The sequence below is a fragment of the Eleginops maclovinus genome, chromosome 16 (assembly GCF_036324505.1).
Source record: "Eleginops maclovinus isolate JMC-PN-2008 ecotype Puerto Natales chromosome 16, JC_Emac_rtc_rv5, whole genome shotgun sequence".
NCBI lineage: Eukaryota > Metazoa > Chordata > Actinopteri > Perciformes > Eleginopidae > Eleginops > Eleginops maclovinus.
Window position 1 is genome coordinate 13,615,340 of NC_086364.1, and position 27,801 is coordinate 13,643,140.

General features: G+C 38.1%; 4 protein-coding genes across 21 annotated transcripts; 2 read left to right on the forward strand and 2 right to left on the reverse strand.

The window, feature by feature from the left end:
• Positions 1-508: 508 nt before the first annotated feature.
• On the reverse strand, positions 509-11,362 carry LOC134877972 (immunoglobulin lambda-1 light chain-like). 15 transcript variants are annotated; one of them, XM_063903701.1, is made up of 4 exons: positions 11,227-11,362; positions 10,808-11,134; positions 1,816-1,845; positions 509-1,017 (listed from the first exon to the last, which is right to left on the reverse strand). In XM_063903701.1, the coding sequence occupies exons 1-4, from the start codon at positions 11,264-11,266 to the stop codon at positions 692-694; spliced, it is 723 nt and encodes a 240-aa protein (XP_063759771.1). In that variant the 5' UTR covers positions 11,267-11,362; the 3' UTR covers positions 509-691. The 15 variants fall into 15 exon arrangements, 9 of the variants coding, with proteins under 9 accessions (XP_063759771.1, XP_063759768.1, XP_063759772.1 ...); XM_063903698.1 differs by lacking the exons at positions 10,808-11,134; positions 11,227-11,362 and adding exons at positions 9,417-9,746; positions 9,832-10,081; XM_063903702.1 differs by lacking the exons at positions 10,808-11,134; positions 11,227-11,362 and adding exons at positions 7,887-8,213; positions 9,832-9,972.
• A 743-nt stretch (positions 11,363-12,105) lies between these two features.
• si:dkey-282h22.5 (uncharacterized protein LOC107988040 homolog) lies at positions 12,106-21,957 on the reverse strand. 4 transcript variants are annotated; one of them, XM_063904764.1, is made up of 4 exons: positions 21,819-21,957; positions 14,173-14,266; positions 13,902-14,028; positions 12,106-13,229 (listed from the first exon to the last, which is right to left on the reverse strand). In XM_063904764.1, the coding sequence occupies exons 2-4, from the start codon at positions 14,258-14,260 to the stop codon at positions 12,956-12,958; spliced, it is 489 nt and encodes a 162-aa protein (XP_063760834.1). In that variant the 5' UTR covers positions 14,261-14,266; positions 21,819-21,957; the 3' UTR covers positions 12,106-12,955. The 4 variants fall into 4 exon arrangements, with proteins under 4 accessions (XP_063760834.1, XP_063760832.1, XP_063760833.1 ...); XM_063904762.1 differs by having other exon boundaries at positions 13,902-14,031; positions 21,819-21,956; XM_063904763.1 differs by lacking the exon at positions 21,819-21,957 and adding an exon at positions 14,767-14,923.
• tspan10 (tetraspanin 10) lies at positions 18,120-19,483 on the forward strand. The gene is made up of 3 exons (XM_063903766.1): positions 18,120-18,344; positions 18,467-19,059; positions 19,177-19,483. Exons 1-3 carry the CDS (start codon positions 18,255-18,257, stop codon positions 19,481-19,483), a joined length of 990 nt encoding a protein of 329 aa, XP_063759836.1. The 5' UTR covers positions 18,120-18,254.
• ccdc137 (coiled-coil domain containing 137) lies at positions 21,506-26,599 on the forward strand. Its single transcript, XM_063904760.1, has 6 exons — positions 21,506-21,700; positions 21,903-22,045; positions 22,492-22,702; positions 23,085-23,167; positions 23,957-24,036; positions 26,071-26,599. The coding sequence occupies exons 1-6, from the start codon at positions 21,630-21,632 to the stop codon at positions 26,269-26,271; spliced, it is 789 nt and encodes a 262-aa protein (XP_063760830.1). The 5' UTR covers positions 21,506-21,629; the 3' UTR covers positions 26,272-26,599.
• The last annotated feature ends 1,202 nt before the right edge of the window (positions 26,600-27,801 follow it).

Genomic DNA, 27,801 nt, shown 5'->3' on the forward strand with positions numbered 1-27,801 from the left:
AAATAATTATCTGCACGCAAATATTTCAACGACTGTTTCCAGTCAGTGACAGTTTACTGTTATTTTACAGAAAGCTGTTACTTGAACACTATTTACATAAAGCTATTAAAAAGAAGAGGAGGGCTGCAGGTGCATCCTGGCAAGGAAGAGAGGGAGGAGTAAAGAGGTGATGCTTGACTGACAGAGGATGAAAACTCACTTTCAGTTGCTGATGTTATCTGATTTAAATACTACAAGAGTCTTAAATCATAAAAGTACGTACTAATGAGTTTTGCTCTCATTTATCTTTTATCACGCTTCAAATAATATTCCTAAACAAGTTTATACCCTATGAAAGAATGCTAATAATAATAATAACTTGAACTTATATAGCGCCTTTCATGGTACCCAAGGTCACTTTACAAATAGGGAACACAATGTCAAAATGTTACTAAAAGTGAGAAAGAAAGCTACCGTATTTTATTTCTGACAGCCATGATCACTAACAAAAAATACAGATGCAAATGAATGTTTTTATAAAATGCTTTTTAATTGAATATGTTGAAAAACATTGAAATCATTTGTAAAGCTGATACAACACAGGCTTTATTCAAAGCCCGCAGACACATATTTTCCAACATGTAAAGCTGGTAATGAACAAACAGCGCACACCGTAAAACAGCAGACAGTAAACGGTCATTGTGATCCTCTACTATTGGTCAGTGGCACAGTCGGATTTCTTGATGTTTTGTTCTGAAATCTGGGAGCCCAGAGACACTTTACATGTGTAAACCTTATCCATGTTCCAGTCTGACGTCTGGACGGCCAGATAGCTGCTGATTTGGAAAGTCTTGTCCGGTTTCTGAACAGCAGTGCTGGTAGAGATCCCACTGCTCACTGGACTCCCAGCAGACAACCAGCTCACCTCTGCAAAAGGCACAGACTGACTGGACAGACACACCAGAGAGGCTTTGTTGCCCTGGAGCTCAGCAATGGACGGAGGGAACACTGTGAGGACAGGAGGAGGGAGGCTGGAGCCTGAAAACACAGGGAGGACTTTCATCAAATATTGTAACTAGGAATCAAATCATTTATACAAAGCATGACAGACACAGATGTATGTAGTATTTGAGTGTATATCATAATAATCAATCTGAAAAGTAAACCATCTTAAATCGGCCCAAGCGAAACATAAAAGTCTTCACCTAATATGAGCACTGTTCCTTTTAAAATAAATCTATCTAACACAACACAAGTGTTTTTTTGTAATTTGTCATTTATTCACAATAATTGTAACCAATTAATTAAGTCACTTTATATGTCTTAAATTTGTAAAATACTAATGTCAGTCATTGTCTGATGTAATGGTGTATCAATAGTAACTCTGCTTTTATTGTACAACCACCAAAGAGAGAAAAATGATATAATGGTATATAGCCACAATAGTATTCTTGGATATTTAAAATTATCCTTCAACGTAAGACTAAGCACAGACATTCAGTATTAACATTACAATGAAAAACTACATCTAATGAACCATCATAATAAATATAGTTTAAAAATGTTAAAACTGGTAAAATCTGGTAAAATGTCCTCAACCATCAACTTGTTTTAAAATATTTGAAGCAAATATTGAACACATTGTGAGCATTTCAGATCGTTCCATTAGCTTCAAACACACAGCTTGGCATGAAGATCTAAAAACCAATCTGTTATTAAATGAAAACAATGCTTAATGTTTGAAACACTTAGCAACACATATATTGGTTCATGTTTCTCAACACGTAACAGAAACATAAAATATATCCTGTTTTATGATGAGTTAGAAGTACTTACTTGTCACAATCAGCTTGGTGCCTTGTCCGAATACCACAGTGATTCAGTTTGTATACATGGCTGTACAAAAACCTCCTGACTCTCACTGATGAGGGGAGTGGAACTGAAACATCCTGCTGAGACCAACTTTCACTGTCAACATCTCGTTCACTTCATCAGTCTGATTATATTCCAAAACACTGCTGGACTTGAGGACTGATTTTGAGTCTCTTATATATACGTCCAATATCAGCATCAGACAGAGAATAACATTCAGGAAAATCGCTCTCAGAATTCATTAAACTGTGGTGAGTCTCTCACTGAGGTTTTTGTCACAGTGTGAATCACTGTGAGACAGTTGCAGAAGCAGAGTCATCCCACATCCGACAGAAATACTGAGCAGAGACTCCTGCCTCTGCCTGTTTAATGATGAACTGCTAATCTATTGTTGATGAGGCCTTAGAGTTGAATCTGTCTAAGGAAAATCCTGATCCAAAGTTGGGTGACCTTTCAGTATGATAAAATCTAAGGACATACTGAGGAGCTTCACCACGAACCTGTTAATACCAACTGACTGAATTACTAAAATCTCTCCACATTGCAGTTGAGAACAACGTCTTGTCCTGTTGAAACTGTGTGGACAGCAGGTGTCTGAGTCAGCTCTATCCCTGCATCAACATCTGTCAACATACAGAGAAACAGACTGAGAACAGAATGAGTGAGAGGTGTATGTTAGAAAATATGGGCTGTAAAAATAATGATAAGAATATCTTACATGTGAGAGCAGTGATGAGAGTGCAGAGGGTCCCCAGCATGGTGTCAGTGTGTGCTGTAAACGTCCCTTACTGTCCGACTGAGAGGTGAGCAGAGTGTGAGGAGAAGAGAGACTGGAGCTTATAAACACAGTGAGAGAAGTGCAGGAGGAGGAGTTTCGACACTCAACACTGCTTTCATTCACTGACAAACTAAAAAGTGTATTTACTTTGATATACTAGTTTATAATTACAGGAGCATTTTACTATTTACTTTTCATGTTTTTAAGCAGATGGGGTTTGGACATCTGCTGATTTCCTTTGCATGAGTATTCTTATCTTTCACCAGATGGAGTTTCTGATTAAGTCTCCATTTTAATTCATCATGAAATAATCCTATCAATCACATCATCAATGTTTCAGTTCATACTTATCTTTCATGTTTATTTGTGAAGGTAACAGAGTGGAAAAAGTTTGTATTTTTAAATGTTAATCCCACCAAACAAACATATTGTCTAATTATACAAACTGTTTTAAAATCGATTTAATTTATTGGTTGTTTGAATCTAGATTACTTGATGTTAATGTAGTGATTTTATTTTTCAAAAGTGTGTGTCAACTTTCTTTGGAAGACTCAGGATACAGGATTCAGTCATGTCCCATCACTGTAATTGTATTTTGTGTAATAATAATCAAAGGTTCTGTACATTTACTGTCAGTATAAAATATTATTTACTGAGATACAGTAGCATGAAAAGCCTGAATTTTTTCAGATATTATTGATTATTACGGGATGGCATATTTATTCATTCATATTTTCATAATTAAATCCTGTTTTAAAGGTATGGATACATTTATTAATTGTTGTAGAAATGAATCATTAAAATATGTTTAATGTTTTTAAACAAGTAATTGCACATGGTGAGAGACACTGAGATGTTAGAAGGCTCTGTTATCAGATGTGTCAGAGACTGAAAAAGCAGAAGTACTTGTGAGGAGGTTTTTGTCACGGTGTAAATCACTGTGATACGTGCTCTCCAGCAGAGCTGTCCCATGTCTTACAGTAATAAACTGCTGAGTCTCCCTCCTCTACATTGCTGATGATCAATCGATAATCTGAGGTTGACTGATGAGTAGATGTGAACTTTGGAGAGGAAAAACCAGAGCCATACTTTGGAGCGCTCCAGCTACGATAACCAGATAATACAAACTGAGGAACTCCTCCAGGAATCTGTTTATACCAGCGAGCAGCACTGTTAGTCGAAGTCCCCAGGTTACAGTCCATGGAGGCTGTCTCTCCTTTCCTCACTGTCACTACAGGCTTCTGTGTCACCACCGTCACACCACTCACACCTGGAAACAACAAGAGGACATGGAGTCAAGAGGAACACACAGACTGATGAATCCAACATGAGGTCAGAGCTGCAGTCAGTCAGCCTCCTTACATGTGAGAGCAGTGAGGAGAGTGCAGAGGGTCCCCAGCATGGTGTCAGTGTGTGTTGTCAATGTCCCTTACTGTCCAGCTGAGAGGTGAGCAGAGTGTGAGGAGAAGAGAGACTGAAGCTTATAAACACACTGAGAGGAGAAGTGCAGGAGGAGGAGTTTCAACACTCAACATTGCTTTCATTCACTGACAAACTAAAAGGTGTATTTAATTTTACATACTATTTTATAATAACAGGAGCATTTTCGTTTTTATTTTCGTGTTTTTAAGCAGATGGGGTTTGGACATCTGGTTATGTCCTTTGCATGAGTATTCTTAATTTTCACCAGATGGAGTTTCTGATTAAGTCACCATTTTAATTCATCATGAAATAATTTTATCAATCACATTATCAATGTTTCAGACCATATCTATCAGTTTCATGTTTATTTGTGAAGGTAACAGAGTGGAAAAATATTGTGTCTTAAAATGTTTAAATGTTTAAGCAACCAAACAAACATTTTACCTAATTATACAAACTGATTTAAAATTGATTTATGTTATTGGTTGTTTGATTCTAGATTACTTGATGTTAATGTAGTGTTTTTATTTTTCCAAAGTGTGTGTCACGTTTCTTTGGAAGACTCAGGATACAGGATTCATTAATGTCCCGTCACTGTAGCTGTATTTTGTGTAATAATCAAAGCTTCTGTACATTTACTGTCAGTATCAAATATTATTTGGCAAGATACAGTAGCATGAAAAGCCTGAATTATGTTTCAGATACAGATGATGCTGGATGGCATATTTATTAATTCATATTTTGATAATTAAATCCTGTATTAAAGGTATGGATACATTTAGTAATTGTTGTAGAAATGAATAAATAAAATATGTTTAATGTTTTTAAACAAGTTATTGCACATGGTGAGAGACACTGAGATGTTAGAAGGCTCTGTTATCAGATGTGTCAGAGACTGAAAAAGCAGAAGTACTTGTGAGGAGGTTTTTGTCCCGGTGTAAATCACTGTGATACGTTCTCATTCACAGACCTGTCCCATGTGTTACAGTAATAAACTGCTGAATCTCCCTCCTCTACATTGCTGATGATCAATCGATAATCTGAGGTTGACTGATGAGTAGATTTGAACTTTGGAGAGGAGAAACCAGAGCCATACTTTGGAGCGCTCCAGCCATGATAACCATTTAAAACAAGCTGAGGAACTCCTCCAGGAATCTGTTTATACCAGCGAGCACCACTGTCAGTAACAGTCCCCAGGTTACAGTCCATGGAGGCTGTCATTCCTTTCCTCACTGTCACTACAGGCTTCTGTGTCACCACCGTCGCACCACTCACACCTGGAAACAACAAGAGGACATGGAGTCAAGAGAAACACACAGACTGATGAATCCAACATGAGGTCAGAGCTGCAGTCAGTCAGCCTCCTTACATGTGAGAGCAGTGAGGAGAGTGCAGAGGGTCCCCAGCATGGTGTCAGTGTGTAAGGAGGGCTTTGTAGCTAAGAAAGTGAGCTCACTGCTGACAGAGTAGAGGGTTTGGAAGATGAAGAGAGGAGGAGCTGGAGGCGCAATTTAATACTTTTACACTGAAACTGAGAGTGACTGACAGGAGGTGGAGCTTTGCTTTATTTGCTTATCTTTTATCTTGTGTGGAGGAAAATTCATTTAATTTATTAATTATTGTTGGAAGATAAAACATTGTATTTGCAAAACACAATAATGTAATAATCTCAATAAATCCTACCTTTTTTGTTTTCCCATTTAATAATTTGGTACTAATGTCATATACTGTATATACGTTTTATAACTTTTGGAAACATTTTGCTTACACCTTTTCCAGACTAACCAAATGTTTATAATTACACCATCAATGTTTTTCCAGAGACAGTTCTATCTTACTTTACACAGAGCTGGAACTTGACCTCTTCATTTACAAGGAGCTATAAATAAGGATATGAGGCCTACAGGTGCATCCCGACTGATGGAGCATGAAGACTCAGTAGTTGCTTTGATCAGATCTGTTAACCACTGAAGCGTGTCAAATCAGACCAAAACTTCTTTTGTTACATTTTGAAAACAGTCTGGCTAAAACCAGAGCATTTGTAATGAAATTTTCATAATGGATTCTAATTAGCTCTCAGTGCTCATCTATTGGATCTTGAAGACAAATCAAAATGATGTAAAAATATCTGAACCTATTATTTTCAATATTGCCTTTTGAAAAGAGAAGTCCATAGTAACGATGAACAGATAAACAGTTTTGCTCACCAGGGTTGCAAATTAATAGATTTTTATTAATAATGTGGGTAAATAATTTAAAAACAAGCAACCTTGGTAAAATTATTGTTCTATCTAATAATGTTCTAATCATGTTGATATTGGACGTATATATACGTCCAATATCAGCATCAGACAGAGAATAACATTCAGGAAAATGCTCTCAGAATTCATTTAAACTGTGGTGAGTCTCTCACTGAGGTTTTTGTCACAGTGTGAATCACTGTGATACGTTTTCTTTGGTCGAGTTGTCCCATGTTAGACATGGATACAGAGCAGAGTCTCCTGCCTCTGCCTGCTTAATGATGAACTGATAATCTATTGTGGATGAGGCTTCAGAGTTGAATCTGTCTGAAGATAATCCTGATCCAAACTCCGGTGAACTTTGACTATGGTGAAATTTAAGGACATACTGAGGAGCTTCGCTAAGAACCTGTTTATACCACTCAACATAATATCTATCATCCCTCTGAATGTTGCAGTTGAGAACAACCTGTTGTCCTGCAGAAGCTGTGTGGACAGCAGGCGTCTGAGTCAGCACTATCACTGCATCAACATCTGTCAACATACAGAGGAACAGACGTTAGTGAGAGGTGTATGTGTGAAAATATGGGATGTAAAAAGAATGATAAGAATATCTTACATGTGAGAGCAGTGAGGAGAGTGCAGAGGGTCCCCAGCATGGTGTCAGTGTGTGCTGTAAACGTCCCTTACTGTCCAGCTGAGAGGTGAGCAGAGTGTGAGGAGAAGAGAGACTGAAGCTTAAAAACACACTGAGAGGAGAAGTGCAGGAGGAGGAGTTTCAACACTCAACACTGCTTTCATTCACTGACAAACTAAATTATGTTTTTGATGTAACATATATTGTGTCGTTGATGTATACCAATAATCATTTATTTCCTGAATAAATCTCCATTTTAATTCATTGTCTAATAATCCAATGGATAAAATCATCAATGCTCCAGTTTATTTTAACCTTTGATCTTCTTTGTGAAGGTGATAGTTTGGAATACGATTCTATCTTCACATCATCTTTAAATGTTGATTAACAAACAAAAAAACAAACAAACAAACCAACAAACAAACTAATATCTTACTTAATCTTAAAAACTGATTTATAAACTATTTAAGAGTGTCTGCATCTAGGCGACCCGAGTAGAGTTTGTTTTATCTGAACATAAATCATTTTCTTTTAATATTGTGTGTCTGGTGTCTTTGTGGCCTCAGGAAACAGGATTCATGTATTCAAAGTCCCGTCACTGATATTGTATTTTGTGAATTAATCCCGGTGTTTGTACATTTTGGTGGAATATATAATTGGGAAATATACGGTAGCATTGAAAGACGGAATTATATGAAAAAATCAGACATTATGGATGATGCTGGAGGGCAAATTATCTTATTCATATTTTCGTGAATAAAGCATGTATTAAAGTACAAATAAATGTATCAATTATTGTGTAAATGAATCCATAAAAATATTTCAAATGTTTTTAAACAAGTTATTGCACATGGTGTGAAACACTGTTGTGTTAGAAGACTCTGTTATCAGATGTGTCAGAGACTGAAAAAGCAGAAGTACTTGTGAGGAGGTTTTTGTCCCGGTGTAAATCACTGTGATACGTTGTGATTCACAGAGCTGTCCCATGTTTGACAGTAATAAACTGCTGATTCTCCCTCCTCTACATTGCTGATGATCAAACGATAATCTGAGGTTGACTGATGAGTAGATGTGAACTTTGGAGAGGAGAAACCAGAGCCATAGGTTGGAGAACTATTGCTGTGATAAAACCTCAGTACATACTGAGGAACTCCTCCAGGACTCTGTTTATACCAGCGAGCACCACTTTTAGTAACATTCCCCAGGTTACAGTCCATGGAGGCTGTCTCTCCTTTCCTCACTGTCACTACAGGCTTCTGTGTCACCACCGTCACACCACTCACACCTGGAAACAACAAGAGGACATGGAGTCAAGAGAAACACACAGACTGATGAATCCAACATGAGGTCAGAGCTGCAGTCAGTCAGCCTCCTTACATGTGAGAGCAGTGAGGAGAGTGCAGAGGGTCCCCAGCATGGTGTCGGTGTGTGAGGAGGGCTTTGTAGCTAAGAAAGTGAGCTCCCTGCTCACAGAGTAGAGGGTTTGGAGGATGAGAGTGGAGGAGCTGGAAGAGCAATTTAATACTTTAACACTGAAACTGAGAGTGACTGACTGGAGGAGGAGCTTTGCTTTATTTGCTTATCTTTTATCTTGTGTGGAGGGAAATTCATTTAATTTATTAATTATTGTTGGAAGATAAAACATTGTATTTGCAAAACACAATAATGTAATAATCTCAATAAATCCTACCTTTTTTGTTTTCCCATTTAATAATTTGGTACTAATGTCATATACTGTATATACGTTTTATAACTTTTGGAAACATTTTGCTTACACCTTTTCCAGACTAACCAAATGTTTATAATTACACCATCAATGTTTTTCCAGAGACAGTTCTATCTTACTTTACACAGAGCTGGAACTTGACCTCTTCATTTACATGGAGCTATAAATAAGGATATGAGGCCTACAGGTGCGTCCTTGGAAGGAACAGAGGGAGGAGTATAGATGTGATGCTTGACTGATGGAGCATGAAGACTCAGTAGTTGATTTGATCAGATCTGTTAACCACTGAAGCGTGTCAAATCAGACCAAAACTTCTTTTGTTACATTTTGAAAACAGTCTGGCTAAAACCAGAGCATTTGTAATGAAATTTTCATAATGGATTCTAATTAGCTCTCAGTGCTCATCTATTGGATCTTGAAGACAAATCAAAATGATGTAAAAATATCTGAACCTATTATTTTCAATATTGCCTTTTGAAAAGAGAAGTCCATAGTAACGATGAACAGATAAACAGTTTTGCTCACCAGGGTTGCAAATTAATAGATTTTTATTAATAATGTGGGTAAATAATTTAAAAACAAGCAACCTTGGTAAAATTATTGTTCTATCTAATAATGTTCTAATCATGTTGATATTGGACGTATATATACGTCCAATATCAGCATCAGACAGAGAATAACATTCAGGAAAATGCTCTCAGAATTCATTTAAACTGTGGTGAGTCTCTCACTGAGGTTTTTGTCACAGTGTGAATCACTGTGATACGTTTTCTTTGGTCGAGTTGTCCCATGTTAGACATGAATACAGAGCAGAGTCTCCTGCCTCTGCCTGCTTAATGATGAACTGATAATCTATTGTGGATGAGGCTTCAGAGTTGAATCTGTCTGAAGAGAATCCTGATCCAAACTCCGGTGAACTTTGACTATGGTGAAATTTAAGGACATACTGAGGAGCTTCACTAAGAACCTGTTTATACCACTCAACATAATATCTATCATCCCTCTGAATGTTGCAGTTGAGAACAACCTGTTGTCCTGCAGAAGCTGTGTGGACAGCAGGCGTCTGAGTCAGCACTATCACTGCATCAACATCTGTCAACATACAGAGGAACAGACGTTAGTGAGAGGTGTATGTGTGAAAATATGGGATGTAAAAAGAATGATAAGAATATCTTACATGTGAGAGCAGTGAGGAGAGTGCAGAGGGTCCCCAGCATGGTGTCAGTGTGTGCTGTAAACGTCCCTTACTGTCCAGCTGAGAGGTGAGCAGAGTGTGAGGAGAAGAGAGACTGAAGCTTAAAAACACACTGAGAGGAGAAATGCAGGAGGAGGAGTTTCAACACTCAACACTGCTTTCATTCACTGACAAACTAAATTATGTTTTTGATGTAACATATATTGTGTCGTTGATGTATACCAATAACCATTTATTTCCTGAATAAATCTCCATTTTAATTCATTGTCTAATAATCCCATGGATAAAATCATCAATGCTCCAGTTTATTTTAACCTTTGATCTTCTTTGTGAAGGTGATAGTTTGGAATACGATTCTATCTTCACATCATCTTTAAATGTTGATTAACAAACAAAAAAACAAACAAACAAACCAACAAACAAACTAATATCTTACTTAATCTTAAAAACTGATTTATAAACTATTTAAGAGTGTCTGCATCTAGGCGACCCGAGTAGAGTTTGTTTTATCTGAACATAAATCATTTTCTTTTAATATTGTGTGTCTGGTGTCTTTGTGGCCTCAGGAAACAGGATTCATGTATTCAAAGTCCCGTCACTGATATTGTATTTTGTGAATTAATCCCGGTGTTTGTACATTTTGGTGGAATATATAATTGGGAAATATACGGTAGCATTGAAAGACGGAATTATATGAAAAAATCAGACATTATGGATGATGCTGGAGGGCAAATGATCTTATTCATATTTTCGTGAATAAAGCATGTATTAAAGTACAAATAAATGTATCAATTATTGTGTAAATGAATCCATAAAAATATTTCAAATGTTTTTAAACAAGTTATTGCACATGGTGTGAAACACTGTTGTGTTAGAAGGCTCTGTTATCAGATGTGTCAGAGACTGAAAAAGCAGAAGTACTTGTGAGGAGGTTTTTGTCCTGGTGTAAATCACTGTGATACGTTGTGATTCACAGAGCTGTCCCATGTTTGACAGTAATAGACTGCTGATTCTCCCTCCTCTACATTGCTGATGATCAAACGATAATCTGAGGTTGACTGATGAGTAGATGTGAACTTTGGAGAGGAGAAACCAGAGCCATAGGTTGGAGAACTATTGCTGTGATAAAACCTCAGTACATACTGAGGAACTCCTCCAGGACTCTGTTTATACCAGCGAGCAGCACTGTCAGTAACAGTCCCCAGGTTACAGTCCATGGAGGCTGTCTCTCCTTTCCTCACTGTCACTACAGGCTTCTGTGTCACCACCGTCACACCACTCACACCTGGAAACAACAAGAGGACATGGAGTCAAGAGAAACACACAGACTGATGAATCCAACATGAGGTCAGAGCTGCAGTCAGTCAGCCTCCTTACATGTGAGAGCAGTGAGGAGAGTGCAGAGGGTCCCCAGCATGGTGTCAGTGTGTAAAGAGGGCTTTGTAGCTAAGAAAGTGAGCTCACTGCTGACAGAGTAGAGGGTTTGGAAGATGAAGAGAGGAGGAGCTGGATGTGCAATTTAATACTTTAACACTGAAACTGAGAGTGACTGACAGGAGGAGGAGCTTTGCTTTATTTGCTTATCTTTTATCTTGTGTGGAGGGAAATTCATTTAATTTATTAATTATAGTTGGAAGATAAAACATTGTATTTGCAAAACACAATAATGTAATAATCTCAACAAATCCACCTTTTTTGTTTTCCCATTTAATAATTTGGTACTAATGTCATATACTGTATATACATTTTATAACTTTTGGAAACATTTTGCTTACACCTTTTCCAGACTAACCAAATGTTTATAATTACACTATCAATGTTTTTCCAGAGACAGTTCTATCTTACTTTACACAGAGCTGTAACTTGACCTCTTCATTTACATGGAGCTATAAATAAGGATATGAGGCCTACAGGTGCGTCCTTGGAAGGAACAGAGGGAGGAGTATAGATGTGATGCTTGACTGATGGAGCATGAAGACTCAGTAGTTGCTTTGATCAGATCTGTTAACCACTGAAGCGTGTCAAATCAGACCAAAACTTCTTTTGTTACATTTTGAAAACAGTCTGGCTAAAACCAGAGCATTTGTAATGAAATCTTCATAATGGATACTAATTAGCTCTCAGTGCTCATCTATTGGATCTTGAAGACAAATCAAAATGATGTAAAAATATCTGAACCTATTATTCTCAATATTGCCTTTTGAAAAGAGAAGTCCATAGTAACGATGAACAGATAAACAGTTTTGCTCACCAGGGTTGCAAATTAATAGATTTTTATTAATAATGTGGGTAAATAATTTAAAAACAAACAACCTTGGTAAAATTATTGTTCTATCTAATAATGTTCTGATCATGTTGTCAGAAAAAAATCCTTCAATCTTGATTTTACTTTGGTCGATTTAGAATAAGTAGGATAAACAGGCTAAACAGGAAAACAATACAAAGCTTATAGCTTATCTTTCAGGAACTTTATATTGGGTACAGCTGACAGCAGGTCAACCCCGGCTTATTCTGCTGACATGTCACATTTGTCTGATAGCCCAACATGTGGGCTTAAAACTATTAAAGAACAAATCATTTCTAGAAGTTGGGCCGGCATCTTGCATGGCAACTTCAACAACACTGAACTGTGAGTGAATTAATTATACTTTAAACAACTAGAGTTAAAAACAATAAATGGAAATGCTAAATAAGTCTTGTTCTTTTACAATGTATCAAGTCAAGTCAATACATGTTGCAAATTAATACATTTTTAATAATAATGTGGGTAAATAATTAAAATACAAACAACCGTGGTAAAATAATTGTTCTATGCGAATAAACAGTTTAATATCACAACTTTAAACTACATTTAGACGTTCTTTATGACCAATTATTAATACAATAATGACAGCCAATATAAGTTTAGTGAATGCTGCCATCTTGTGGTTAAAGGTGACTTTGTAGGGAAAGGAAATATTTAGCATTTAACAACATTTAATTAATTTAAAAATCGTCTTTTCTACATCATGCATGACAAAAGCCAGTCTTTATATTATACAAACCTTTGTGATTAATATATAAAGATATTAATTATTGTGATACAATAACACTGAAAGATCTAAGGTCACTGTGGCCCTCTTCTCCTCGCTCTGACAAGTGTGGGCTCCTTGATAGTCCCCCTGTAATGAGGCCTCATCTGTGCTCTAAGTGGAGATCTCAGTCCGACACCGGGGGGAACCATCTGTACGGGACGCTGAGGCAGAGCAAACCTGCCCTGTTTGAGGTCATCCACAAAACCCTCCACACTGTCAAACTTTGAGGTGAGTGCACCCAGCTCATCTTTCAGAGAGTTAAACTGCCTGTAGAGGTCTCCCAGGGCATCTGACAGAGGCTGGATCCTGGACACATGTAAGGACATTTAGGAAAGAACAAGTGAGTAAATGATTTCATTATTTGATTGAGCTTTGACAATGTGGTCTTTTCATGAGCTGAAGTGAAATAGGAACATTGTTTACTTACATAAACAGAACAAAAGCTCATGAACAGAAAGTCACAACATGGTGGGAACAGCCCCAACACATGCTGAAAACATCAGGGTAACAGACATAACGATCGGAAGTCATATAGTCATACAGTTAGGAAAGTTCACATGCAGTAAACCTGCACTGCATCTGATATGGTTGATCAGGAATGTCAATTACTAGTTGTAAGTATCACGTCCAAGAGCCAAAACACGGAAATTATCAAAACATAATATTACACAATACACAGAACATTTATACTGAAACATTTCCAACTGGCACATTCTCCATAGTGAGGTCATTTACAAAGTTCAGTTGGCTTTGTTTGGATGGGATCATTTACTGGCTCTGATAGTTCAGTTGTCATATGCAGAGCAAAGCAAGTTATATAAATTCAAATTGCCGAAAATTGCAAATCTTTAAAAGCACACTGACATCACTGGCTGTTGTTATTCTCACTCTTACTCAACATGTAGACTGTTTTCTCTCCTTGTTTTTGTTAAAGAATCCCAGCAACATCATTTACAGTGAGTAGCCTTTGTGACCCACCTGTTGTATTCAGGCAGGACTGAAGCGTGGTCATTGATCAGCAGATCTTTTACTTGGGTCAAAATGGCATATTTCCAGTTGTCCAGTACCTGGGTCAAATTGGAACAAGTCTTGCCATCTGTGTGTCCTGCTGAAGTGCAGAGTAGGGGAAAGTGTTCATCTTTCCAAACAGAATCTTAAGTTAAGTGTTTTATTTTATTTTTTAAAACACCTTTATTTAGGATTCACAGGTTGTGAAAAACTGAGAATGACAAAATGAATTTTCCCTGACCTTTAGAGTCCCAACATGAGGTTTCCTGCTTCCATTTCTGAGCTCCACATGTTAAGATCATGCAGAGCATTACCGCAATCCTCTTCATCTTCACCTAACAAAAAAATACAAGGTTTGGGTGCTATTGGGAAACAGGTATATAGGAAAGCAGTAGTGGAATCCTACTATGTATTTCCACTCAATTACGTTTATGTGTATATCTGCAAAATAAGTCCTTTTATTCTTTAACTTTAAGAACATTTTGCAGTTAACACTGATTTCATTTTACTCAAGGGACATTAATGGAGAATTTTAAGACTTAATTTTTTTACTTTTAACTCTCTGAGTTCCACCACAGAAAAGCCATGCAGTAGCAGGTAGTAAGAACACATGCCCTTTAACACACATTTCAAGAACTCCTAGTGAGATACAAAGTTATTTGTACTTAGCATACTGAGCTGAATCTGCAAAGGATCAACCTATTTTTCAATCCTAGGAAAAAATAGTTTTTGTCCCTCAGATGACTGCATACATATTCTGAGTATAATTTGAGAAAATGTGTTCTAATTTGTTCTACCTACACTTAAAATTACTCTTGTTTGGGTTTTACTATACCTTTCTGTGAAGTAGTGCAGGGGTCTTTCCAGTAAACAACAAATAACAGCAGGAGATCACACTGTGCTACAGTCCTTCAACAGGGACACACTGAGAAAACATGACCTGGGTAGCGTTCACTTATAACAGCCTCCCTCATCTCCCAGAGCCGTTCCCCCACCTGCTCCCACCCACTTCAGTGGAGCACTGAAGACACACGTGCTCTACACTTTTCCGATGTGTCTTGCAGACCTCTGGATCTGCTACAATGATAAATAACCCACAGACCCTGAATGGGGGGTCCTGATAATCTCCTATCTATGCTTCCTTTAGCCTGTGCATGTCTTGTAGCTGCTGTGTGTGGTTTAGGGCATCTACACTCCCTAAACTCTAATCCCGACGAGGTGTTTGATGTAGCTGTACGTCTCCAATATAGCATTCTTACTGCCTACTGTAATACAATCTGCTCAACATCTGGACTACGTCTGACGCACTGGTCCCTTGAACTGTCAGGGATTATCAAAACCCGTGGACACATATGCACTTGATGAAGCTAAAATAAGGGAATCGAACCACTTTTTTATATTATTATTAAAAATGGATTGAATAAATAATAAACTGTGTAAATATACAGCCCCTGAGATATTCCCTCACAACAACACAGCTGACATATTACAATTCAAATAGGTTGCTGTATGATTTACTCCATCAGTTCAATCAGTTTGACATTAATCTACCCCTCATGTGTCTAGATAATTTATGTGGCAATGATCTAAATGCTGATGGAGGAGGACAGATAAATATTATTTACAAAGTTTAAGCAGGCATATGCAACTGTAAGTAAAATAAGCATACACATCTCAATCACAAGAGTGCATTTTGCTCCATTGTTTTAAACACACTGGGAAAAAAGGATAGCGTTTACTTAACAGCTCTGAAATGAAATACATTTTGTCACAAGACATACTCTGATCCACTCCAGATCAGCTCTTATTTCCATTGAAAAGATAGATAATGGTCTTGCATCCTGTGCTGATGTGTACAGTCAGTATTGATTTACTATGAAAAGAGTTGAGCAAATCACGGCTAGAAAGGAATCTGACTGGGCAATGGTCCCTGCCATCTGCACCAAGTTTAATCCCACAGAGGAAAAATACTTTACTGCCTTCTCTTTCGATAGGATAAATATCATCCATGTATTTTCAGCGCTGACAATATTACAGAATGAGTTGGATTCCGTTCAAGGTATGGGAACTAAATGCTCTTTGAATCCTTTCACCCCAAAGAATGTATAAACAGTGAAACAGGATTTATGAGATCTGTTAAAGACATCTAACACTCAACGGGTAATCCATTCTTTCAGCAACAAGTCACAATAAATTGAGAATTAGTAACAACATTGTCTTTCGGTGTATGCAGTATATGCTAGTCATTGTTTATGTTTCGATTGCCAATGCTCATTGATTTTCCCCTACAATATATCAAAATGTGTAATAGCAGAGAGAAATGTGTGCAGATTAACCACACAGCGTAGCATTATAAATCAATCAAAGCTTATTTAAAGACTTATTGTAAAACTTGTGATAGCCCAATATCACAAGTTTTACATTTATCTCAGGGGGCTTTACAGTTTATACACAATACGAAAACAAAACCCATTAATGTTGTATAGGTTTGGTAGATAATCTTTAACAATATCCCATAGTTTTGATTGTATGTTTTTATTAATAACTGTAAAACTACAAACAACAGCTGTCAGATACATGTTAGAGAACAGCATATTTGCCTAAGATATCAAATGAACTACTGTAGAAGCATACAGTTGCATAACATCTATTATTACAAATATCTAGAGTGAATGTAGTTTTTGTATCTTTAAATCATTGATAACAGGTCATATGTGTACCTGCAGACCCACTAACATACACATTAGTGTGAAATGTCAAGAAGGCAAAACTGTTGTAAGCTCCTTGGGTGAACATTTTTCCAAACTACAAAGTTATCTGGAAGCTCAGATTGTTTTTCAATTTATTCACATTTATATGGAAACAGCAGCACTAATGTCCAGTTTTATTAGCCTTCGAGCCCCATCTGGACTTCGTCACAAATCAGGTTCACTCTGCAGCAGCAGGCTGACCTCCTTCCAGCTCTGTGCAGTTCAGTCCAGCTCAGCCAGAGGAAAGAATGACAGCAGCTGACCTGCAGAGCCAGATAGTGAGATAACCAGGCCTCCCTATTTCTGTTTTTTTACTCACTTCAGATTTTCTCTTGCACACGCTGCTTGTTATTGACTCACTGTAGCATATAATTTCAAAACGACTCTATGAGACGATGGTTAAACTGTATCTGCACTTATGTTAAAAGACTGCCTGAAAACACAAGGATTTTAACCGTGATATGTCTTAGCAAGTCACATGACTGCAAGTCTGTTTTAGGCAGATGTTGCTGCATTTTACTTTTGAACAATTATCTTTCTTCTGCTCATTCTCTGAATGTTTTTAAAGATCTCCCCCCATATGTATCTGCCATGAGGCCTTGTGTAGTTGGCAGTGGGCCTGATTGCCTTCAGTCACTTTAGATCACAACAGCATTTTCGTTGCCAGAATAAAAGGTTTCAAAATTAGCATGTGCAAATGATTATTGAAATGATTATAAGAAAATAATCACATTAACATCAGTACTGACCATACCTATTTTAAATTGCTGCAAAACTGCAGCCATGAAAAGGACGTACAGTACGGTGCTTTACATGTACTAAGCAGATTTGCTCGCTGTGCTGAGAAAAGCTTAATCTTACTCATAATAGCATATGTCTGTTTGGTCACTAGCTTTTCTGCTGTCACTCCGATGAGCTATTTACACACTCATTAATATGCTTTTGTAATATAACATTTAAACAGAAAACATTTGACCAAATTTGCAAACATGATAAAAATATGGAATATACGCATGGTTAGAACAATACATGTAATTAATCAATCTATAGCTGCATTTTAGCACAAGTGGTATTGATGGTTACAAAGTTGGTTAAAATGTATAAATGTTCAAAGCCAAGAAAATAACAAAGATTTCTTGCTCACAGTTCTTAAATATGATTCATTCACATCTGTTTTGTTTGTTTATGTTTGTTCTTAGAGGGTTTTTTTATCTACTTTGCAGATGTTATTTTTTTATAAGGCATTTTTCTAACAGCTTCTGGTGCAGTACCCTTATCCAATAATTACATAACATCTTGCCATTTCCATTTCAAAAGTCTCTTGTTCTGGTCTCACTTTTGTGTGTGTGAGTCCCTCACACATGCTTTGATAACCGTCTAATCCCCTCACTGTGACTCTCACATGATGAAGAAATCCCACAGCTCGCAGCAGCCAGAGGCTAAACACTGCATGGTTTCTCCACCTCAGCTCACATGCTACTCTGTTCATACTGTACTGAATTCTTCCCCAAATGCTCCACTTAAGCTTGTGTCTTTCTGACCAGCTAAAAGCAGAGGGAGAATTGTCTCTAACATGAGGAGATATTTGGGGCTAAAAAGGATTTTTTGGCCGTGGTCGAGGAGGGACACCACACAGAATGAGTACAGTCCCCTTATACCAAAGGTAAGGAGTAACTTGCGTTAGTTCCTTTCTGAATATTGAGTACCTTGATATGTAGATAAATGCTTGAGGCAGCATTGTCCTGAAAAACTATTGTATTTATTTGCATTCCTGTGTGTTCAAAGGTGAGCTCTGCAATAGAAGACGACGAGGAGCTTGACAATGTTACCACTGAAATTCACCAAACTGGACCAGACAATGGACATGACAAAAGCCGTGTATTAGTAAGCAACCAACCCCACTACAGATATTCTTTTACGGACTATTTCCTCAAATACTTCCTGTTCCTATGTAATCTGGTGTTCACAGTTCTGGGTCTGGTGGTTCTTTGCCTAGGGATGTGGGGTCTCATCAGCAAAGAGTCGTTTGCTCAGGAAAAGATAGGCAGTATCGGCACTGACCCAATGCTGATTCTTATGACTCTTGGCTTTGTGCTGACTCTGCTCTGCCTGTCAGGCTGTGTGGGCGCCTTAAGAGAGAACTGCTCTTTACTGAAGCTGTTCTCTGCAGCGGTGCTGGCACTTATCACAGCCCAGGTGCTGGCAGGCATTGTCGCCTACAGTCTACAAGATCAGGTCGGAAGCTACCTGCGTTCAGGGATGTTAGCTGCCATGGTGCACTATCAGGATGACCTGGATCTGAGGTTCATCACGGACGAGATTCAGACAAATCTTCAGTGCTGTGGGGCAGATAACTACCGTGATTGGGAACTCAACATGTGAGTAGAGGGTGACTAACTTGGGGAAACAAGTTCAGTATGAAAAGTACATCATGAACTTTTTGTCCTGATGTTGGCATGCTTTGAAAATAATTGGATATTTGTACCTTTCCTCAGATATTACAACTGCTCAGCTCCAGGAGTGCTGGCCTGTGGCGTCCCTGCGACATGCTGTGTGGATCCTTTGGAGAACGGCACAGTGTGGAACTCTCAGTGTGGTTTAGGAGCCCAGCTGCTGGATGAGTTTAGTGCTCAGAGTGTGATCTTCCTGGGCGGCTGTCTGGGAGGAATCTCGCGCTGGATTGAGCAGCACGAGGGCCTGATAGGGACAGTTGGAATCGTTGTAGTAGGAGTCCAGATTCTAACTCTGTTTATCTCAACGCGTCTGTTAGAAAGCATCCATTGGCATAAAATGTACATGTAATATGATAACTATTGTCTGTTTTTTTTTTATGTGTCCTGTTTGTGGATCTCCACTTTGTTTCTAATTTGTAGAAAACATACTCTTTCACCGAAACCACTGGTTTCCAAACTGAGTGTCAGGACCCCAACAAGCCAAGCTTCAAAGGGAGCACAAGGCCTTCTTGAATAGTTTTAAGACGACTTTAAAAGAAAAAGGAAAGTTATTATATCTCAGGATTTCATTTACTGCAGTTATGAAAACTAAATGATACAGTTATTTATCAAGTTTGAATAACTATTTAAGTTACAAACTTAAAGATATCACAGGACAAGGGAACGGTAAGACTTGAACACCAGCTGCTCTATTTACAGAACTTTCCCTCTGCTAAAAAGCTGTCCTACATCAGAAGAAGTACATAGTTAAACCTGTTTACCCCTGCTTTTGTGCTAATCTGTCCTGCTGCAAACAACCCAAAATGCCAAACTATTCTAAACTATTGCGGTGAATTCACAGAAACAGCACAACATTTAATTGAACCAGTCATGTAATGCTGGAAAAAAGCATTGTTTATTACTAAATTTAGATTGAGGAAAAGATAGGAGCTTTGTATTGAGAGACATTCAGCATCAGAAACGTTAATGTCATCTTAAGAGTCTTAAAATAAAATATACTTTAACAAAACCAAAACAAAATAGTCAGAAAACAGTATCTTAAATATGCAGACATCTTTGTTCATTTAGTTTGTGGTTCACATTAAAAAGGCTAATTTGATGATCTAGATGGGAAAATATGAAAAATGAATTCTCAATGAAGAGACTATACCATACTGAGCCAGTTTCTGTAGGTCAAGATGGCTGTATGCTTCCCATAGATAGATTATGGTGATATCTGGAAGGCCAAATCACGAGGCAGAAAAGAAAGTTGTGTGATTGTGTTTACTTTTCTGTGATGCACAGGCCAAACTGGGAGGCTCATTCTTACCAGTGCCAAGCCTTTTCATTACTGGGGTCTCTACTTCAAAACTGGGAGGGAAAAAATCACAAGTTTAATTGTGGTATTTTTACAAATGATACACTTTTTAAATGATGCTCCCAATGACGCCCCTGTGCCCTCTGAGCTTTGCTGCCAGTCTTCAACTCAGGTTGGTCCACTTTCAAATTCATACTTTTGTTGTTTGAGCTGCAAGGGACAGATCAAGTCTCATCAAAATGATGAAATGCATTAAAATACCACAGTTTTTTTTATTGTGGCCAAATTGAAATATGTTTAAGTCAAATATCCACTTCCACAGCTCTGTATTTTGCTGTGCCATTAGAAAAACTGATATAAAATGAACATTCCTACTATGCTCACAAACACACTTATTATAGAAACACAGACCTTTGTACAGACGATGAAGGCTTCTGTAATCCAACAACTGCTTTACTAATAAACCCTCCATGATACCTTTAGGCTTAACAGCAGCTTTGTAATCAGATTACTTTGAGGGCATGCTGAATTTGCAACTCAATACAAAGCTTGTCATAAATTCTACCTTGACAAATTAAATAATGTTCAAGTTATTGTGCCATCAGAAATCCATTGTGTTTAATAATGAAATCATAATTAAAGGGCATTTGCTCATGTACTGTACTAAAGTGATTTTGAGCTACGTATTACGTACAAGTGTTTTCATTTTATGCTGTTATAGTAGTGCTCTTTGCAGTATTGCGTGCACAAAATACAACAACGACACCATCTAGTGTTGGCAGACTGAATCCAGCTGATATATTAACCAGGACGACTTTTTCAGCAAAGATCGTTTATTCCATAATGCTTGCCTCTAAAATAAAAGACTGGAATATCAGTTTCTGTTTATGGATGTGGAAACGTCCGCAGTCTTTTTGTATTAAATATCGTAGCATCAGCACAGCTTTATAAGTCATTTAAAAACTTTAAGAAAACCAATCATACTGCTCATCTGTAAAATGTTTATTTATTTTTGTATTTGTTGAGTCTCACAGAGAATCAAACGACCAAGGTATCGGGAATAACGTACAGAGTGAGAGCTCTTTACTTCCTGTCACATGAAGTCGATGTTCGTAGGTTAAAGGTTAACACACGCTCTTCCACACGTGTTATTGTTTTGTGAAAATACTTCGTAATGCATTGAAACAAAGTTGTTAACATGGGGAAGAATAAGAAGAACACAACTAACGAGTCAGGAAAACAAGTGGGCAAGGGCGAAAAACATTCAAGGTAACGTGAAAAAGGCTGAAATTGTGTTACAGATACACTGCTAGCTAGCTACATTAGCTAGCTGTCTACGGGATTCAATTTGTCAACATCATTCTTGTATTCATTTGAGGACACGTACCTGCGTTGTGTATGGCTTCCAGATGCTAACTTGTATTCATTTATGTTTCTACATGATACCCTGGACTGTAACGTGTCTTATCAGTGATAATAAGAAAAAACCAGATGGCAGACCAAAGAAAATCAAACGAGACCACATCGAGCACATCCCCTTTAAGCTCCGGGAGATAATGAAAAGCAAGCAGAGAATGAAAACCGGGAAATTAAAGGTCAAAAAGCCCAAAGAGAGTGAGTTGCAAGCTTCATATTCTGTGATGCATACGTAAACATTACTTGTTTTTATTTATAGCAAGTGAACAATGCATTTTGTTTGTTTCCAACTTCTCTTTTGCACATTTATGCACACACGTCTGCACAGCCCTCCACTATATACATAATACACTGATGTTTGCCATATATCGTATTATATTCATTTTCCTACGTTGTTTAGCTCTTAAGGTTATTTTTTATATTTAAATAAACATTTGGTGTAAATAATTGTCTTTATTATTCGATTAATGCAAAACTGTTTCTTCTAAATACTCTCTTTTTTATTATCGTTAGAGTTTTGACTTACTATTACAACTTTTGTTGTCTATTGTTTATGGTTTCCCCACCAGACACCAAAGCAAATTCCTTGTATGTGTAAACGTACCTGGCAATAAACTCGAGTCTCATTCTGATCTGCTCTGAAGGTATACCAGAGGTTCCCCATAGTGGAGATATACCTGTCCCACATTTCAAGAGGGGGAAGTGCGAGAGTGAGAAAGCCTATGTGCGGCGCATGGAGAATGAGACCAAACATGTCCTCTTCCTCACCAAGAACCAAGTCGACAGAAAGCCTGAGCTGGATGCCGACAAACAAGAGAGGCCCGCAGACGGGGGCAAGTCTGAGAAAAAGAAGGAGTGAGTACAATTCGATTTGTGATAAATTCAGCAGATTATGTATATTATTTGTGCAGGTATTAGACATTCATGAAGGAAAGCCCTTAACCCTGTCCTCCTGTTTATTAAGGTTGAGTCTTCTTTGATGTTGTGTAAGTAATATTTCATGTGCCTGAAACAAGTGCAACACAAATGCAAACAATACAATTATGTGTTGCAGTGTTTGTACTGTAAAAGTATTATATATTGGCATTATCTAAGTTAAAATTCGTAATTGTTAGACATTTTAAGTGAAATGACAATGGTAACAGTGAATTACAAAAAAAGATGGACTGATGGTGATTTGAATTCATGGGTGATAAATGTTTAATGTATGTGATCTTATGTGCTGTCTTTGCTCCAGACATGATACACTCAGATTACAGAGGCTACAGCACAAAAAGTTGGACAAACAAGTGGACCAGATCGAAAAAGAGATGTTTGTAGGTAAGAAGAATCTGAGAGAGCCGTTTTAGTTTCTGTAACTGTCCCAGTTCGAGTTCAACATCGTCAGGCTCCATCACTGCAGTTTCACTGGGTTTTTAGTGGCTTGTTTCCTAAAAACCTATTGGATCCTATTGCTTTAGATTCTGCATGTTTATCAGAAAGGTAAATTGTACCTAAGCTTTCTGTAATGTCTTGCTGAGACAGAAGCATATATTCTCAAGCGTGCTGGAAGTCGGTTCTCCTGGTTTTAGGGAGCAGCATTTTGAATTTGATGAATTATCCTATGGTCATTTTGGAAAAATCAAACAAGACACCTCTTTTCAGAATCAGAATACCATTATTCGTCACACAGAGGGGAAATGTACAAAGTGGAAGTCTTTTATGGACAACTAATTATTATTTTACTGAATCAAACTTAAAAGGGAACGAATAGGGCTGATAGGCTGACTTAATTTGACTACATGTTACTGTATGGGAGGTGGTTGTTTATAGTGAGGACACTTTAAATGATTACCACTCAAACAGCAGTTGTACGAAGCTCTACCAAGCTTTTAGTTGTCTGTATGGAATTATTGATTCAATTTTGTAGCCAACAGTTCTACTCATACTAATGTTGTGCCTGTTGGGATTTGTTTATAGCCATGACAATTAATAAGGCATTTAAGTGCTTTGTTTACAACTTATTCTGCTACTTCCATCATCGAAAAAAACATCCATAAATGCTGCTTTTATTAGAATTGTGAAAGCAGGAAATGGTATATTGATATTAATGAAGCCTTTATCTTGTAGATCATGTTCCCTTTGGTGAAGTTTCTATGGCCCCGCCGACTTTCAGCGCCAAACCCAGGAAAGCTCCTATAAAATCTCAGGTAATCTGCTGTGCAGTTATAACATGGCCTTATGTACAATTTACATTTGTATTCATACATTAGTATCTGCTATTTGTAGGGTTTTCCTTTTACTGGAGACCTTTTTCTTTCATTGTTTTGTTTTGCATTTCAGTTACTGGCTAGGTTATGTTATCATTTGCGCAGTCTGAATTTGTGTGTGTTTTAAATATGATGTAAATCTGTAGTGTAGATTATGCTTTGGAATCATCTTTTTCTGCTTTTATTATTTTCTACAAAGCTACTTTACATTTATCCATTTGCATGGCACCCGTAGCACTATGCCTCTAGTTCTGGAGACTAGACTATCCCTTGCTGCTGGGTGCTTTATTTTATATATATACATACATACATACAGGTGCATCTCAATAAATTAGAATATCGTGGAAAAGTACATTTATTTCTTTAAGTCCATTAAAATGTTTTAACTCGTATATTATATGGATTCATTACACACAAGCCTTTATTTGTCTTAATCTTGATGATTACAGCTTGCAGGTAATGAATACCCAAAAATCAGTATCTCAGAAAATTAGAATATTGTGAAAAAGTTCAATATTGTAGACTCACGGTGTCACTCTAATCAGCTAATTAACAGCCTTTAAGTGGTTTCGCAATCTGATTCAGTAGGCTTCACAATCATGGGGAAGACTGCTGACTTGACAGTTGTCCAGAAGACAGTCATTGACATCCTCCACAAGAAGGGTAAGCCTCAAAAGGTCATTGCTAAAGAAGCTGGCTGTTCACAGAGTGCTGTATCCAAGCATATTCATAGAAAGTTGAGTCTAAGGAAAAGGTGTGGTAGGAAAAGGTGCACAAGCAACAGGGATAACCGCAGCCTTGAGAGGATGGTCAAGAAAAGGCCATTCAACAATCTGGGGGAGCTTCACAAGGAATGGACTGAGGCTGGAGTAGGTGCATCAAGAGCCACTACACACAGACGTATCCAGGACATGGGCTACAACTGTCGCATTCCTCGTGTCAAGCCACTCCAGAACCAGAGACACCGTCAGAAGCGTCTTACCTGGGCTAGGGAGAAAAAGAGCAGGTCTGTTGCCCAGTGGTCCAAAGTCCTCTTTTCAGTTGAAAGTCAAGTTTGCAATTCATTTGGAAATCAATGTCCCAGAGTCTGGAGGAAGAGTGGAGAGGCACGGAATCGACCTTTCTTGAAGTCCAGTGTGAAGTTTCCACGGTCAGTGATGATTTGGGGAACAATGTCCTCTGCTGGTGTCGGTCCAAAGTCACTGCAGCCATCTACCAGGAAGTTTTAGAGCACTTCACGCTTCCTTCTGACCAGCTTTAAGGAGATGCTGATTTCATTTTCCAGCAGGACTTGGTACCTGCCCACACTGCCAAAAGTACTAAGACCTGGTTTAATGACCACGGAATTACTGTGCTTGATTGGCCAGCAAACTCGCCAGACCTGAACCCCATAAAGAATCTATGGGGTATTGTCAAGAGGGAGATGAGAGACGAGACCCAAAAATGCAGACGAGCTGAAGGCCGCTATCAAAGCAACCTGGGCTTCCCTAACACCTCAGCAGTGCCACAGGCTGATCGCCTCCATGCCACATCGCGTTGATGCAGTGATTCATGCAATAGGAGGCCCTACCAAGTACTGAGTGCATACATATGAACATTATTTTCAGAAGGCCGACATTTTTGTATACATTTTTTTTTTTTGGTCTTATGTAATATTCTTATTTTCTGAGATACAGGTTTTTGGGTTTTCATTAGCAGTAAGCCGTAGTCATCAAGATTAAGACAAATAAAGACTTGAAATATTTCACTTTTTTTGTAATGAATCCATATGAGTTTAATTGACTTAATGAAATAAATGAACTTTTCCACGATATTCTAATTCATTGAGGTGTGTGTGTATATATTGTTTTTCCTGTGTGTATAATTGTTTTGGATGTGTTGTTTAAGGAGCTGGATCTGTTTATATGTCATGTTGGGGATCTTTATGGTTGAGTAACAAGTTGACTGTTTATTTCTCATCTACAAACATCCCAGAAGGCACCAAAGCAGCTGCTCCTCAATTCTCTCCTCGGCCAAACGGCGGTCACAACAAACAAGCCCTCCATGGCCCGACAGCGAATCATGGAGGAGGAGAGGGTGAGAGTAGTGGAGGCCTACCGTCTTCTTAAGAAGCAGAGACAGCAGCAGTTTAAGGACAGGAGTGCCAATCTGGAAAAACTCAAGAACCCTCAGTGATGTTTCATGTCAAATATGTTATAAGACCCTGACTTCAGTCATCCTTGAATCTCAGAAACTGAAACTGAAACTCAGCAGACTGTGTGTGTTTATATAACTCTGGAACTGCCATTGATGGAGCTCACCACAGTGTAGCTACAGTTACTGTCAGGGAAACAAGCACACATTTGCATCTGCCACAGTAGGAGGTAAGTAGTGATCACTGTTCAACTGAAACTTTCATTGTCCCATATTTAGCCCAAAAGATTTTCAGATTGTAAATGTCTGTATCATGTCCTATAAAGAAGCCAACCTGATGAAACCTAAATAAATACATCCAGTAAGGTGACTTTTCTTGAATTATTACCCCTGTAAGTGACTGACAGATGTCAAGTGTATTTACACTGTATTTACATATTAAGCCTCATGTGTAGCATTGGTGGAAAATAAAATGATTCAGGTTATGCCCAGGTAAAGACAAACCTCCAGTTGTTTGCTGTGGTTCCACTAGATGGCAGGCTTCCTTTGAACCGAGAGGTGACCCAACATTGACAATGTATTGTTTTGTAACTCGCAAGAGTCTTTCATTTTGGATGGATAAGTAAATTACTTCAGCTTTTGCAAATGTCGATGTCGACTTATTAGAGCCTGGCATAGCTATTGACATTTGTAACCTGTAAAAGCTTTACCCCCCACCATGAACAGGCCTTTGTTTAAAACAGTGGACTGCTTGTTTAACAACTTCCTCTTTCAAAGCATCCTAGATCTAAAAGAGCAGTAGTGAGCTACAGAATAATATCACCAGATGGTAATGGTTGTTATTCCTGAAGCCCTGTTGTATGCTCTGCTGGTTCATAGTCGTTTCAGTTTGATCAGCTTTTTATCCTCCGTCTGTGTTTGTCCACAGACGGTTGTCACAGTGACAAGGAAACGCATTAAGTGGGGGCAGCTGTTACAGATCAGTGGTGCTGACTCCCTTGAGCTGAGCTCAAACGCCATCGGACATTTTCTCACCTGTGTCCATATGCACACGACAGTTATTCAAATGATCAAGTGCTTTCCAGTTGCTGCCTGTCAGAGAAAGATGCTGTTGGGTTTTAGCTCAAGTCACTGCTCTGGAAAAAATCCAACAATGTGTGGGTTTATTTACCCTCTTTCAGAGGTACGGCTTACCAGTAACTTGAGTTGAGTTGGAAAATCTACACGCTTAACAATGATTCTAGAGTAAACTAGGTCAGTGTAGTAAAATGTTGAAAATGCAAAGGGAATATTGTATCAAATGTCTTAAAGGTATTTGGATACATTTGGGTAAATTTTTTCACCATCAGGTGGAAATCACTGCCCATCTGCATGTATTTGCAGCTCTTGCACCTGTTCTATATGTGTGTGTGTGTGTGTGTGTGTGTGTGTGTGTGTAGGGGTTCGAAGGATGCTGGCAGGAGGCATTGCATAGTAAAATCTGTTTCTGTTTTGTTGTACATCTCGGCCTGATTTCCAGTTTGTGAGCAATTTCCTTTCTGAGCAAGTGTATCATGGCTGCTGACAGAACAG

Coding starts and splice junctions, on each gene's coding strand:
- LOC134877972 (XM_063903698.1), bottom strand. CDS start 9,871: ATGCTGGGGACCCTCTGCACTCTCCTCACTGCTCTCACAT. Junction 9,747..9,831: donor TCTCCTCACTGCTCTCACAT/GTAAGATATTCT, acceptor GTATGTTGACAG/ATGTTGATGCAGTGATAGTG. Junction 1,018..1,815: donor CACCAAGCTGATTGTGACAA/GTAAGTACTTCT, acceptor CTGTGTTTTCAG/GCTCCAGCCTCCCTCCTCCT.
- si:dkey-282h22.5 (XM_063904762.1), bottom strand. CDS start 14,260: ATGAAGAGGATTGCGGTAATGCTCTGCATGATCTTAACATGTGGAGCT. Junction 14,032..14,172: donor CTCATGTTGGGACTCTAAAG/GTCAGGGAAAAT, acceptor TCTGCACTTCAG/CAGGACACACAGATGGCAAG. Junction 13,230..13,901: donor GTCCTGCCTGAATACAACAG/GTGGGTCACAAA, acceptor ACATGTGTCCAG/GATCCAGCCTCTGTCAGATG.
- tspan10 (XM_063903766.1), top strand. CDS start 18,255: ATGAGGAGATATTTGGGGCTAAAAAGGATTTTTTGGCCGTGGTCGAGG. Junction 18,345..18,466: donor ACAGTCCCCTTATACCAAAG/GTAAGGAGTAAC, acceptor GTGTGTTCAAAG/GTGAGCTCTGCAATAGAAGA. Junction 19,060..19,176: donor CGTGATTGGGAACTCAACAT/GTGAGTAGAGGG, acceptor ACCTTTCCTCAG/ATATTACAACTGCTCAGCTC.
- ccdc137 (XM_063904760.1), top strand. CDS start 21,630: ATGGGGAAGAATAAGAAGAACACAACTAACGAGTCAGGAAAACAAGTG. Junction 22,046..22,491: donor GGTCAAAAAGCCCAAAGAGA/GTGAGTTGCAAG, acceptor TCTGCTCTGAAG/GTATACCAGAGGTTCCCCAT. Junction 23,168..23,956: donor CGAAAAAGAGATGTTTGTAG/GTAAGAAGAATC, acceptor TTTATCTTGTAG/ATCATGTTCCCTTTGGTGAA.